The following is a 14038-nucleotide window of genomic DNA, read 5'->3' on the forward strand; positions in this document are numbered from 1 at the left end:
AGCTGGCTGGAAACATTCCAACTGCCACTTGCTAGCCTGCCTTTATAGGCTGGGCTTTGCCTATGAGGATTACTGTCATGTCACGGCTGGGACTAGAGGAGCCTGCTCTCTCCAGGAATCCAAGAAGACTACTTTCCTTCTCAGATGAAAATTAAGGCTCAGTTTTCACTTCATTCCTGTGTGTGTGTGTGTGTGTGTGTGTGTGTGTGTGTGTGTGTGTGTGTGTGTGTGTGTGTGTGTGTGTGTGTGTGTGTGTGTGTGTGTGTGTGTGTGTGTGTGTGTGTGTGTGTGTGTGTGTGTGTGTGTGTGTGTGTGTACTAAGGCTTGATACTACCCCTGAAGTCTTTTGCTCAAGGTTAGCACTCTACCACTTGAGCCACAGCTCTACTTCCAGCTTTTGGAGATAAGAGTCTTTCGGACTTTTCCTGCCCAGTCTGGCTTTGAACGGGAATCCTCAGATCTCAGCCTCCTGAGTAGCTAGGATTACAGGAGTGAGCCACCAGAGCTTGGCATTGCATTCTTTATAATCTGGTAGTATTCTACCTATGTTATAGATAAAGAAAGCAGCTCAATAATCTCAACTTACTATTGAAATTAAATAAAAATGTGAAATGTCCATCTCAATGCTTCTAATGCCTAGTAGTAGGGACTGACCAAAATCAAGTCATACATGTGGGGGGCGGGGTATGTGCGTGCATATGTATGTATATATAGTGTGTGTATGTACATAGATATGTATATATGTGTATATATATGTGTGTGTATATATATATTTGTATATATATGTGTATATATGTATATATATATATATATATATATATATATATTTCATCATGAAGTAGAAATTAAGCCAAGCCTGGTAGCATATATCTGCAATCCCAGCACTCAGAGGCTTAGGCAGTGGATTGTGTGTTTAAGACCAGCTTGGCTACATAGAAACACCCTGTCCTAAAAAAGAAAAATAAGGTTGGGTATAGTGGTTCATGCCTGTAATCCTAGCTACTAGGGAGGTAGAGGCTGGGAGATTATGGCTTGAGGACAACCCAGAGCAAAAAGAAGTCGTCAGAGACTCCAAGCAACAGCTAGATATAATGGTGCATACCTATTATCCTAATGACAGGGGAAGTACAATGGCTGGGAAGAGAGGCACAGGCCTGTGATCCCCAGGGGCATGGGTAATTACAAGTAGGAAAACTACAGCCCACACAGACCCAGACAGCATGAGGCATTACCTTGAAAATAACTAATGCATAAAGGGGCTGGAAGTGTGGCTCAAGTGGTAGATTGCATGTCTAGCAAGTCTAGCCCTGGGTTCAATCCTAAATACCACCAACAAAACAAAACAGAAAAGAGATGGCGGCATAGCTCAACTAGTAGAGCCTGAGATATCTCTTGCCAGGGACTGAGCCAGGACCTAAAGCTCTCTTCTCTCTCTCAGCCAGCCCTGTATGTAAGGAATATCAAGATCCAACTATGACTCAGTACGTAGAAGGAACCACGGATTTGGGCAATGAAGAAAATACAAAGCTAAGTTCTTGCTTTGAGGTGGTCTCTCATAGCATGTCAAAAACTTAACACTCAACATCTACTGGAGACTGTGCTGCAGGCTTGTCCTTTTCCTAACAAAACACAGGTGGCTTTTTTTTTTTTTTTAACTTTTTTGGGTTCCACTGCTATCCAAGTCCCTTTTGAAAATGTAAAAAAAAAAAAAGCAAACAAGAACTTGAGAATTTAAGAGACTGTTCTCAGTATTAAAAGTACATACAAAACTAAATAATCTCTGCATTCAAGAAACTTCCAAATGGAGGGTCAACAGAGTAAGCAATCAAATATCTTAGGGCCACCTACTGAGTCAGGAATAGCATTCTAGGAAGCAGATGCAATGGCTTCTGGGAGCATGGATTCTGAAGTACAGAAGACCATGGTGATGCTCTCAGGGCTGTGTGTCTGGCAAATCCTTTCTAGTATTTTAGGGTTAGGAGAGAAAACTCCAGTATCAGCACACACACAGACACACACAGAACGTGTGTGTGTGTGTGTGTGTGTGTGTGTGTGTGTGAGAGAGAGAGAGAGAGAGAGAGAGAGAGAATGAAAAATAAGCAAGCTAGGCACCAGTGTCTTATGCCTATAATCCTTGCCACTCAGAAGGCTGAGATCTAAAGATTGCAATTCAAAGCCAGCCCAGGCAGAAAAAAGTAGTGGAGCTATGGTTCAAGTGGTAGAGCATTAGCCTAATGAGGAAAAAAAAAAAAAAAGCTGAAGAACAGTGTGTAGGCCCTGAGTTGAAGACCCAGGCCCAGAAAAAAAAAAAGAAAGAAACAAGGAAGGAACGAAAAAAAGGAAGGAAAGAGAAGAAATAAGAAAAAGAAAAAAGAAAAAATAGCCAGGATTACCTGGGTAGGAAGAAAAAAAGTATTCATACATCATCACTTAGCAGCTCACCAAACACATGAACAGAAATTCACCCACAAATCAATGTCAAAAGAAGATGCAAAATTCAAGTGAGTGCCACACTGATTTAAGAAAAATAACTGCAAGAAAGGGGGCACGCATTCCATGTATAATTAACCAAGTTAGCTAATCTTACTTGGCAAACAGACAGCGCTCTGAATCAGAGCCAAATCAATGGTTCCTGGAAATCTGCCAAAGCTGAATTCCTTAGTCTGGCATCATAAAATGATTTGTCTGTTGTATTTACAATTCCAAAGCCTCTGCATTCAACTACCCGCTGGGCACTCCTGGCAGATGCCCAGCAGAATAAATCGGAATTATCATTACCGTCAGAACATGTACACTGACAAACACCAGAGAAAAGTGACACTCGTTTCTTAAAACAACATTAGTCAACAGCTACAAAGTGCTGTTCCAAAGGAACTGTTTGTCAATACAGTCAGAATTATATTTAAAATGCTGAAATAAAATGAGAAGGTAGCAGAATTTACATACCAACTCTGGACTGCTGCAGGCTACCTGATAATGTAACCCTCTCTTGTGCAGGCCCTTCTTGAGGACCTGTTCAAGATGTCTTCTCTCCATTTTATTAGAAATAATGTAGCTTCAGGAAGAAATTACTCAAAGGATATGATTTACAGAACACAGTCCATTCCCTTCCATAAAGATGTTCAGTACTTCAAGCTCAGTGCCACCTTTCCTAAAATATCTTATTCACAGATACATTTTAAAGATTTTAATTGTAGAGACACCATTTATGGTAGCCAATTCACAATCTCTATGTTCTAAAACCTATACTTGTCCTGGGGGCTCTGGCAACCATATTACCGTATTTGTGACATGATTCTTCATGGCTCTCAACACCTCCAACCAAGATTCATAGGTCCCCTGAGTCAAGGTGAGACAGTCTTATTTGTCTCCTAAGCCTCCAACTGAAGGGTAAGGAGGCCATAACTGGCAGCCATCTTGAGCCATGCACATGGAATCAGAACAAAAGCTACATTGGAAGGAGAGAGAAGAAACAAAAAGCACAAGCAGAGAAGCAACACCCAAAGAATTAATGTACCCGTTGGCCATGATATGAAGGACCATTTCATGGTCCCAGTCTTCCGAAAACCTTGACTGCATTCCCTGTAGTTGCGTCCTACGAGAGACCTGGATGTTCCCAGCACATCATTCCACTTTTGCTTAAAGAAGCTTCCAATTAGGATAAGCTACACTAAGTAATGGATATTCCTGACATTACATGAGAAGGGTAGGCCAAATTTATTACTGCAAGACAGCAGGGGAATAAACCCACTGCCCTGTAACACCTTTTCTTTTAATCATGAACTTTTTTGCAATTTCATCACTTCTCTGGATTGCTTCTACAGAAGGCCTGTCTTTCTGGTCACAATGCAGCCTCACAACACCATGGTCAGAGCCACTCTGGTAAGTGTCTTCACAACACACCTTGTTAATGCTTTTCCTAAAAATAGCAATAGGAGCATACTAGCATAGCATTTCATTTTCTTGTCAAATGTACTCCATTAATCCATTTCAATGTTTTTTTCCCCCTTTCTTTCTTGATTGTATGCAAATCTTCTGACTTAATCTATCTTGAACTACAGAAACCTGTAGTTCAAAGAGACATGGCTACTCAAGAGGCTAAAATCCACCAGGCCCTGGTGGCTCAAGCCTGTAATCCTAGATACTCAGGAAGCTGAGATCTGAGGATGGTGGTTCAAAGGCAGACTGGGCAGTAAAGTCCATGAGACTCTTATCTCTAGCTAACCACCAGAAAACCGGAAGTGGCACTGTGCCTCAAGTGGTAGAGTGCTAGGCTTGAGTGGAAGAGCTTAGGGACAGTGCCCAGGCCAGAGTTCAAGCCCCAGGACCAAAAAAAAAATTAAAAAATTTAAAAAAAAGCTAAGATCTGAAGACATTGGTCCAAAGTCAGCCCAGGAAGATAAATCTGAAAGACTCCCATCTCCAATTAACCACCAAAAAGCCAGAAGTGGAGGTATGGCTCAAATGGTAGAGTATCAGCCTTGAGTGAAAATGTCAAGTGACAGTGCGTGCAAGACCCTGAGTTCAAGCCCCCATACCGGCAGAGAGACATTTTTTTTTTTAATAGATGGGATTGGAAGCTTGTTCTCAGTTGTGCTCCTACCTTTGCACAGAACCCTAGCATGAACACTCCACAGGCGCCCGCTGAGCACATGAAAAGAAGACAAGTAGGAAATCATAAAGGTCAAGAACATAGACTCTGGAGTCAGAGATGTGGGTTAGAATCTCATCTCCATTTAAAGCCTTTAATAATGATACATGCTTAGAATTCTAAGAACTTTACGTATATTATACTTAACATTCCCTTCCTTCAAAAGCATTTGTTTTTCTCATTTTACACTAGATGAAACCTAAGAAATTTAACTAACAGGCCATAAAGTTTGGTAACTCCTACCCTAAGCTGCTAAACCCTTTTATAAACCCTTCTTGAGACTTTAGGTCAATTATTTAAGCACTCTATTTGTTTTAAGTCCTGGCTCTGTTGATTAAATAAGATAGTATTTGTACAGTGTTTAATACTGTGCCAGACAGAGCAAGCTGCTCAATAAAATGTATTTATTATTATTAGAGTTAACTGGTAAGTCTACAAGGAACTGCTTCAAGCAATGGGGACATTTAGTTCTATAAATTACACGTTCTCTGGAAAATGGCCATTTACAAGATCCGGACAGCCAAAGAAAAAGAAACAAGTTATAACCAGTATTTATCTTGGATGAGTTCTAAAATCTCCAAAAGGGAGTAACAGATAAGAAATCCTTTGCAAGTCTAAAAGCAATGCTCATGCTTGAGGTTAGGGGGCGCCATACTGCTGTACATTATAGGGAACTACTTACCCAAAGGGTCTTCACCCTGGATATATTTCTTTAAAATGTTATGTTATTATAAAGGTGATGTACAGAGAAGTACCAGTTATATAAGTCAGGTAAAAAGCACATTTGTTTTTGGAAAATGTCACTCCTTCCCTCGCACTCTCTCCCAATTTCACCCTGGATTTCTCACCAACGAAGTTGACAAGTATCAGCTTTTTTGGCAAGAAATGGAACCATCTAGTATATCTTTATAGACTCTTCCACACCAAATGCTTTGGCTATTGCTTCAATGAGATAAAAAGCATTATTACATTTCACCATTACTGTTCTAAGTTCAGCTCTCCCAAAAATTAATTAGGGCATATGAATTACTAAGTGTAACTCCAAGACTATAAAGTACCTAAAGTGGGAGTGGGAGGGAACCTAAACTTAATCTATATACAGCAATTAGCCTCTCTACATTTGTATGTGTTTAGAAAATTAGCCTCTCAACATTAGTATATGTTTTGAAATTTCCTTAATAAAGTATAAATTCTCTTTGAAAATTTTAATTTCTACCCAAAACTTGCAGGAAACTAGGTCCCTCTATGCCCTTACCCTGGGATGGATACAGAAAAGCTCTTACACAGAAAAGGACTCAACTAAAAGATAAAAGCAAGTAAAGAACTCGGTTAAATTAAGGTAAAAGTGAAATACATCATATAGAACTGGAATATGTTTCCAACAACGTTTTAATAATGAACTTTAAGTTAGAGACTCAAGTCCACAGACACCCTCATACAAGCAAACTAAACTTGAAAAAGAAATGTTTTCGACTCTACTATTTTCTTTCCCTCAAGCTTGGATTACTTTTGGTTCTCATTAGCCAGGGAATGTTCCAATCTAGAGGTGATCTTTCTAAAGGGCAGGGCAGAATAGCTTTGTGCCAAAACAGCCAAAGAAAAAGCTGAAATCTGGATATGAGATGTCTCTTCAGGCAACAAAAGGAATGATTTGCTTTTCAATTCAGTCACCTTGTGACAAGTTTAAATGAGAAGTTGTTTATTCCATCTAGAAGACAGTGTTTAGACAATTAGACACATCTAATTGTTCTCCTTGCCGCAACTTACATGGTGCTTTTTATTCCATCTGAATGAAATTCTAGCCTGAAACCCTACTCTCATCTATTAAGTCAACGCAAAAAAAAATTTAATTTTCAACTATGTTAGTGACTTCATTCTACCAATTAATTCTGACTCCCCTCCAAGCGAAATTCATTCCTAGAATGCTGGGAGGCCAAGGGTAGTAGGTGGGGTGGAATTCCTAACATCTGAGTTAAAAGAACCTTTAAGTGATAAGAAGCCATTGGCTTATCCAAGTTGAACTTACAAGAAAGAGCCCAGCAATGCAGAAGCTAACTTTCCCCTCCCCCATATCTACCCCAATCCCCAGCCCAGGAAACAAGACAGGTCCTTAAGTGCAAAAACAACTTGACCAAAAAGATGTGACAAGTGTGGTGGCACTTCAGGAGGATCAAGTTCAAGGCCAGCCTGGGCTACATAGTAAGACCTCGTCTCAAAAAAAAAAAAAAAAAGTTTACAAAGTTCTCTTCGTATCAGGCCCCTACTGCACTCATCCTCTGCAGCCCCTTCACCCATTTTCAGCCTTAACCTTCTCCTCACTAACGGGATAAACAAAACAACAATCGCTTATTCCAAGACCAATCATACACTGGGGAATATTACAGTTATCAAAGAATGCTACCAAGATGAGGGTTCACCCTCCCTCACGCGGTGCCACACTCTGCTGCGGTTTCAAAAGGTTTTTCCAAGTTTGAGATCAGACCACAAAACAAAAGCAAATCACTCAGACTTGCCACAGGATGGACTCCCGGCTGGACTAACGTGTGAAGTGGATGAAAGAAAAGCAAGTAACAAGACCACTCCAAAGTAATGTACTTGCACCCACATGATGGCATCTACCTGCTCCCATATTTCTGTTAATCTACCTGTAAATGTTTCCAAAATAAACATCTCAGTCTCTTTCAGCCATGTGGACAAAACCCCAAGTGTCTACACAGAGGTACTAATGTACTTCTCTGATGATTCTTATCTGCTTGTTTGTGTGGCCGTCACTAACGACGGGCAGTTAGGAAAAGAAGGTGGTAATGGTGGTGAGAATTTTCAATCAGGCAGATCAATGTCCTGGGTCCTATAGGTCAAACAAGGGCAGCACTCAGGAATGAAGAGAGTTTTACCTTTGTTCACAGATGAAATCCTCCCTTCCCACCCTTGTCAAAACCCACAAACCAATTTCCACAATGCAAAAATCACCACTGCCTCCAGAATTCAAGAGCATTTCTAGGAATCCGTAAACGAAAGGCAAGTTTCGGTGTATTTTACATAGCCACTGAAGATCATAGCTACATTGAGGTACATCTCGAAGTGTCTAATATCCTGTTCCTCCTTCGGTTACTTGAGAAATCCCATGTCTTAAAATCAAACTAAAGGCCACTTTCGTCCAGGGCGATCGTTTCAAAGGCAACAGACAACCCATCTTGAGCCCCCTTCTGAGAGGAGTTGGCACGGGAGGCGGTGGGGTTATAGGGCAAGAGACACACCAGGTTGCTTTCTTGGTTAAAAGGCAAAGTTCACAGCCCGGCGAAGGTGACGTGCACCGGCCTCGAGGCTCCGGGTTGCCCCCACCCCGCCCCAGCCGCGGCTGCACGCACCCGGCCCCCCCCCCCCCGCGCGCGCGCGCGCCGGTCCTACCTTGGATCTCTCCTTCACGTAGTATTTGCCCAGCCGGCTCCCGCAGTACAGGACCAGCCTGTCGATGAGGGACAGGAGGAAGTTGATAGCCTCGCAGCCCTCCTCGTTGCCCCCGATCCACGTGATCTGGTCACCCCGCAGGTGCCGCTTGGAGACCCCGGCGCGCGGCCCCGCCAGCTGGCCGTCCCGCAGGACCCCGTTGTAGTGCAGCTGCTTGACCCGCTCCAGGACGCAGTCGCCCACCACTTCGCCCAGGAAGTTGTCCAGGTAGCAGAAGCCCACCTCGTGCAGGCAAGGCACGATGTACTCCAGGGCGATCTTCTCCAGATCCAGCCTCATGATGTGTCCCAGAGGCATCTCGCCCGCCGAGCCGAGATCCGGGACCCCAGGGTGCACCCCGAGAGAGGGAACCACCTCCGGGAGCCTGACACCGAGGTGCAGGGGGGGGGGGGGTGGCCGGGGCTCAGCAACCTGCGGCGGCCACGATCCCGGAGCCACCCGCGTCGCGCCAGGGAGGGGAGAAAGTTGTTGGTAACTCTGGGCACCAGGGATCCCCGTCCAGGGCCCCGCGGGAGGTGCACGAGACTCCACCAACCCAGCGCTGGACTGGCCCAGCCGGGAGTCCCAGGGCCCCTAAAGGAGTTGCGGAGCAACCTCCGCTGCCGCCGCGGCCCGGGGGCGGGGAGAGGCGGAGGCCAGGCCCCTAAAGCGAGGACCGCGCGCGTCACGAGCCCCGCCCACCGCACGCCCTGACCCCGCCCACCTCAGCCCCGCCCACCCCTGCCCCACCCCCCCTGGCAGCCCTTCCCCTCCTCCGCCCGTCCGAGTTAGAGCTCACCAGCCCCAAGCGGACCTCAGTTTCAACCGAGGAAGGGAAGCCGAGAGGAGTCTTTTGAAGGCTCTCGATTTGCGTGCTGTTTCCCCACAACAAACTTGAAAAGCTGGATCCGCCATCTGGAAATGTAAATGAAATAAACTGCTTACTTTAGCTGCCCTATTCACGTCTAGGGAGCCAACGCGTGTGTTAAGCCATAATCTCGTTTCTAGCTGTCCCTGGTGCCTTTGCTTGTTTCCTTTTCCTTTGCTTGTCTGCCCACCAGCTCCCCCCTCCCCCCCCACCTCCTCCCTACCCCGGCTCAGGAGGGTCAAGCAACTAACAATAGAGGGCTGTGGATTTTTCGGTTGTAACTGAGATGAACACATTAATGAATGTTTGCCTGAGCCCCTACTATGTGCAAGGTCCTGTGTGCTTCCATAGGGAGTGGGGGAGGAGTGTGTACAGGAAGGAAATGCTGGGTCATATCTGCTGAACGGCTCAAATAGTGTATTTCACCCAATCACCAGTCAAGCTTCTTACTGCAGCATGATGCTGTGAAATTCTACCTTCTAATTTAATCACATGCACCTGTAACAATAGACCTTAGTATGCACCCTAAAACATACACTGGATTCTAGGTCTCTCTTGACTTCTTTCACAAGCAACTGAATCTCACAGGAAGGTGGGACATCGCCTAGAAGACTTTTTAACTATCCACAGATAAATTGATTTTTAACTCCTTTATCACCAGAGATTAAAATCAGGATTTTTAAATTTTTATTTTAAAGATGGCATACAGGGGCTGGGAAGGTGGCTCAGTGGTAGAGCGCTTGCCTTGCATGCCTGAGGCCCTGGGTTCGATTCCTCAGCACCACATAAGCAAAAAGAAAAAAGCCGGAAGTGACGCTATGGCTCAAGAGGTAGAGTGCTAGCCTTGAGCTGAAGAGCTGAGGGACAGTGCCCAGGCCCAGAGTTCAGGCCTCACGACCGGACCCAAAAAATAAATAAATAAGTAAAGATGGTGTACAGAGATGTTACAGTTACATGAGTAATGAGTACATTCCTTGTGGAGCATTGTTACCCCTACTTTGTTGTTCTCCCACTCAGAATCAGCATTTTTAAAAAGCATAAATTACCTGCAAAGCGATTTCCATTTTGTACAGAATCTCCTAAACTTTTTCACTTTTTTTTTTTTTTTACAGTATTGTTTGAACTCAGGGTCTTGTACTTTCTTGGTGCTCTACCACCACTGAATTGATACCTCCAGCCTGGCTCTTTGCTGGTTATTTTGGAGATGGAGTCTCTCAGACATTTCTGCCTGGGCTGTCTTGGAACCTCAATTCTTCTGATCTCATTTATTCCGCTAGGATTACAAGCATGAGCCACCTGCACACAACCCGGCATTTAAACTTCTTTTTTCCTCCAAATAGCCCACTTCTGTGCCTCTGAGGGAAGTTCAGGCCAAGAGCCAAGGAAGCAGTTGCTTCTATGATAGAAGCAAAGGCTCCTGGTCAAGTAAGGACCTACAAGATGTTCTGGAGGGAAGTGGAGGAGGGGCTAAGCAACTTTGGTGGGAAAAGGGGATCAGCCCAGTCAGTGCTAAGTGCATGCCTTTGGAATAACCATCCAGCAGGAGGTGCTGCCCCCTGGGGTAAAGACTCCACTTGGCCAGCACACAGGAGCTGCCATTGAAATCCCACAACAGCTGCATGATGGCAGAAGCCAATCATCATCCTCAGACCTCGGTTGCTTAGTAGCTGCCTAGTGAAGACTATCAGACAACTGGTGTCTGACCCTGAGCCATGCATCATATACATGGGATTCTGGACCAGAGTCCTGCAGGAGAGTTTTACTTGCAAAAGAGACTGAGGCACCTCCTGAGAATGTGCTGAGAGAGTATCAAGCTGTTAGTCTAGTCCAGAAGAAAACTTCAAAGGCCAGTGGAGGGGGCAGTCAGAAGTTCCCCAGAGCATTTATCTCTTGACTTTGTCTCCCCTGTGGGCTGTGGTGGATGGTCCTGTCCTGGGAGTGGGAAACCCCAAGTGAAATCTGTTTTCCCTACTGCTGCTTGAACCCAGTATGGCCAGGTGCCACAGGGATCCTGCCAAGGTCTCCTCCATCTTCCATGGATAACAGGTAACCAGAGAAGCCTGGTATAAACCTTGAGGAGCTTGCTAAAGATTTTCTAGCTTTAAGTTCTTTGTAGATGCAACTGAAACTCCTACAAATGATTCAGAGGGAATTTGGAAGGACTGGTAACCTACAATAGCTGGTAGATAAGGTGTGGCCAATAAAGCACAAAATACGATATATCCACTTCCTAAAATGAACACGTTCACCCAGGACTTTAAATCCCAGGGCTAGAACAGGGTGTAGGTGCTCATGCCTGTAATACCAGTTATGGAGGAGGCTGAGATGTGAAGCTCAAGATGTCAAGCCAGCTTGGGCAGACAAATCTAAGGCACTCTTATCTCCAATTAACCAGCAAAAAGGCTAGAAGTGGAGGTATAATTCAAGGGATAGATCATCAGCCTTGAGCAGAAAAAAAGCCCAGCAAGAATATGAAGCCTTGAGTTCAAGCCCCATACTGGCACAATAAACAAACAAATCCCAAGGTTGAATAATTTAATATTCCAAAAATATTTCAATTATTTCAGAGTAAAATTACAACTAGTTGTAAGTAGAACAGTCATGGGAGCAAGTTCTTCTGTTTGATAGCCTTAAGCTAGTCTAGATGACTTTGGTTGCAAAGCATGGGCAGTTTAGGGAGGAGTTCAATCCAGAGGCACGATCCCAGCTAGGCAGGACACTTAGCAATCAATCAAGGACCTCCCAATCAGCTTGGGCTGCCAGCACTGCACTTGGCAGAGGATGGAGAGATACTGTGACTGGCAAACATCAGTGTGTGCTTAAACAGGGGGGCATAGACAGGCTGGAGCCAGGCATGGACTCTGAAACAGAGCAACAGAGACAAAACCCAAGCTCATTGTGAAAGTACATGTACATTAGTTATTTGTCCATCAATCTGTGTCCTTGTAATAAGGAATATTATTAGAGTCTCCAACTTTTGGCCTAGAGCCAGCCTTGGACTGAGACCCTCCAACTTTCTCATACCTTCTGCATAGCTGGGATTATAGATGCACACCACTGTGCCAAGTTTCTTTGAGATGGGATTTTGCCAACTTTTTTTTTTTTGGGGGGGGGCAGGTCTGGGCTGGTCTCCAACCATGATACTTCTATCTTTGCTTTCTAAGTAGCTGGTATTATAGACATAAGCCCCTGTGCTCAGCTTGTTTGCTTATTTTTACAAAGGCTGTTCCATTCACTAGAACTTTTACCTTCTAGTGCTTTTTTAAGAAAAAAAAAACCCACCTTATGTCACAACAGTTATAGAATTACAGGAAAACTGGGAAGATTTATACAAAGTTCCTGTCTACCCTACAACCAGCCAGGGCCCCTGTGGTATAGTAGATTTGTCATAATTTAAGGGCTAATCTCGATACACGATTCTTAATGAGTCCTTTATCCAGATTTTTTTCATTTTTATATAATGATTCCCTCCCCCCCCCCCCCCACACACACACCCCTTAGGATCCTGTTGATGTTGTGCAGAGTTTGAAATTAAATCCACAGAACTTTCCAGGGTGCTTGCCAAGTCATGTCATCTTCCCAGCCCTTCAGCTACTACAGAAACTGGCCCACAGAGCCCAAAGGAAGGAAGGAATGGAGAGCTAGGAACGAGCCTTCTTCCTTCCCGTTTGTTCATTAGAGTAAAAGGAGAAGATTTACACTAGCTGAAGAGAAAACAGTATTGTCCACTCATTTTAGTAGCTGAGGGCTGGAGGACCACTGGGATGACCTGTCTGTACAGCCAGTCTCTGGGTCCAGCTAGCTGATGTTACCTTCCAGCTGATATCACTGGATAGCTGATATCACCCCCTACCCCCAAATCTCTGCTATTCTCCTATTTACCTCCTCCCTCTCTCCAGAGAAAGAGTCTGCCTAATTAATGTAAGGTGGGGAAGGGGGGGGTGTCTCTAACTAGATTGTCCTTGGCAATCAGCTAGCATGCAAGATTGTTAACACAGATTGCTGAGCCTTGCCCCAGAGTTTCTGACTCAGTAGGTCTTGGGTGGGGCCTCTAATTTGCATTCCTGACCAGTTCCCAAGAGTTCTGCTTCTGCTGGTCTAGACCTACTCTAGGGACTACTTGGCTCTAACCAGATCGGCCCACGCAGGTAAGTGGGCAAGGGAGCAGATGGCCTACACCAGCTGAAGCTAGAGCCTTAGAACGTTGGATGGATGTTAGAGGGACTTGAGAGTTTCTAAAACTGCACCCAGATTAATAAGTTAAGATTTCTGGAGCTAAAGCTGGTCAGTTTAAAAAATATATATATATATATAATAAGTTATCTGCATAAATAAAAGTATAACACCTAATTAATAGTCATTTTTTCAATTAATAGTTATTTATGCAATGGTAATGAGAATCGCTGGCCTGCTTTGGACACAAGGTAATTTATATTGGAAAACGTCTCATTCCTGCTCAATACAAAGAAAGAAAACTCAGTCCCATGGCTTCCAGCATCCATCTTGTCACTGTGAAGATAGACAGTCACCAGATGAAGGCAACATGAAAAAAGGCAAAGCAAAATGCTGAGAGAATTTGGAGCAAGGTGCTGGTAGCTCACACCTGTAGTCCTAGCTACTCAAGAGGCTGAGATCTGAGGAATCTGTTTCAAAGCCAGCCCAGGCAGACAAACCTTTGAAATTCTTCTCTCCAATTAGCAGCAAAAAGCCACAATTGGAGCTGTGACTCAAGAGGTACAGCACCAGCCTTAAGCAGAGCAAGAGCAAAAGGTCCTGAGTTTAAGCCCTACTACCAGAACAAAACAAAATTTAAAAAAATAAAATACAAAAGGATTTGGGACCTTGGTGACAACCTGTAGTTGCTTGTGTTTCAGTCTTTGGAGCCTGGCCTACCTCAGGACTTTCAATGATGGGAGATAATACATTTCCTCACTTTTTTGTGTGTGTGTGCCAGTCCTAGGACTTGAACTCGGCCTGGGTGCTGTCCCTGAGGGTGAAGTTTTCTGTGGGGGTGGGGAATTGGTGTTTAACTGGAGATAAGAGTCTCAACTTCCTGGGCTGACTTTGAACCA

The 14038-nt window shown here is 44.3% G+C and overlaps 1 protein-coding gene across 1 annotated transcript in view; it reads right to left on the reverse strand.

The window, feature by feature from the left end:
* Positions 1-8725, reverse strand: part of Egln3 (egl-9 family hypoxia inducible factor 3) — a 28992-nt gene extending 20267 nt beyond the window's left edge. Inside the window, exon 1 of the mRNA XM_042677941.1 lies at positions 8060-8725. Coding sequence (XP_042533875.1) covers positions 8060-8416 — 357 coding nt within the window. The 5' untranslated portion in view covers positions 8417-8725. The remainder of the gene's footprint in view (positions 1-8059) is intronic.
* Positions 8726-14038: the final 5313 nt, after the last annotated feature.

Source organism: Dipodomys spectabilis, unplaced genomic scaffold (assembly GCF_019054845.1).
Source record: "Dipodomys spectabilis isolate Male_0828 unplaced genomic scaffold, ASM1905484v1 ptg000042l, whole genome shotgun sequence".
Classification (NCBI taxonomy): Eukaryota; Metazoa; Chordata; class Mammalia; order Rodentia; family Heteromyidae; genus Dipodomys; species Dipodomys spectabilis.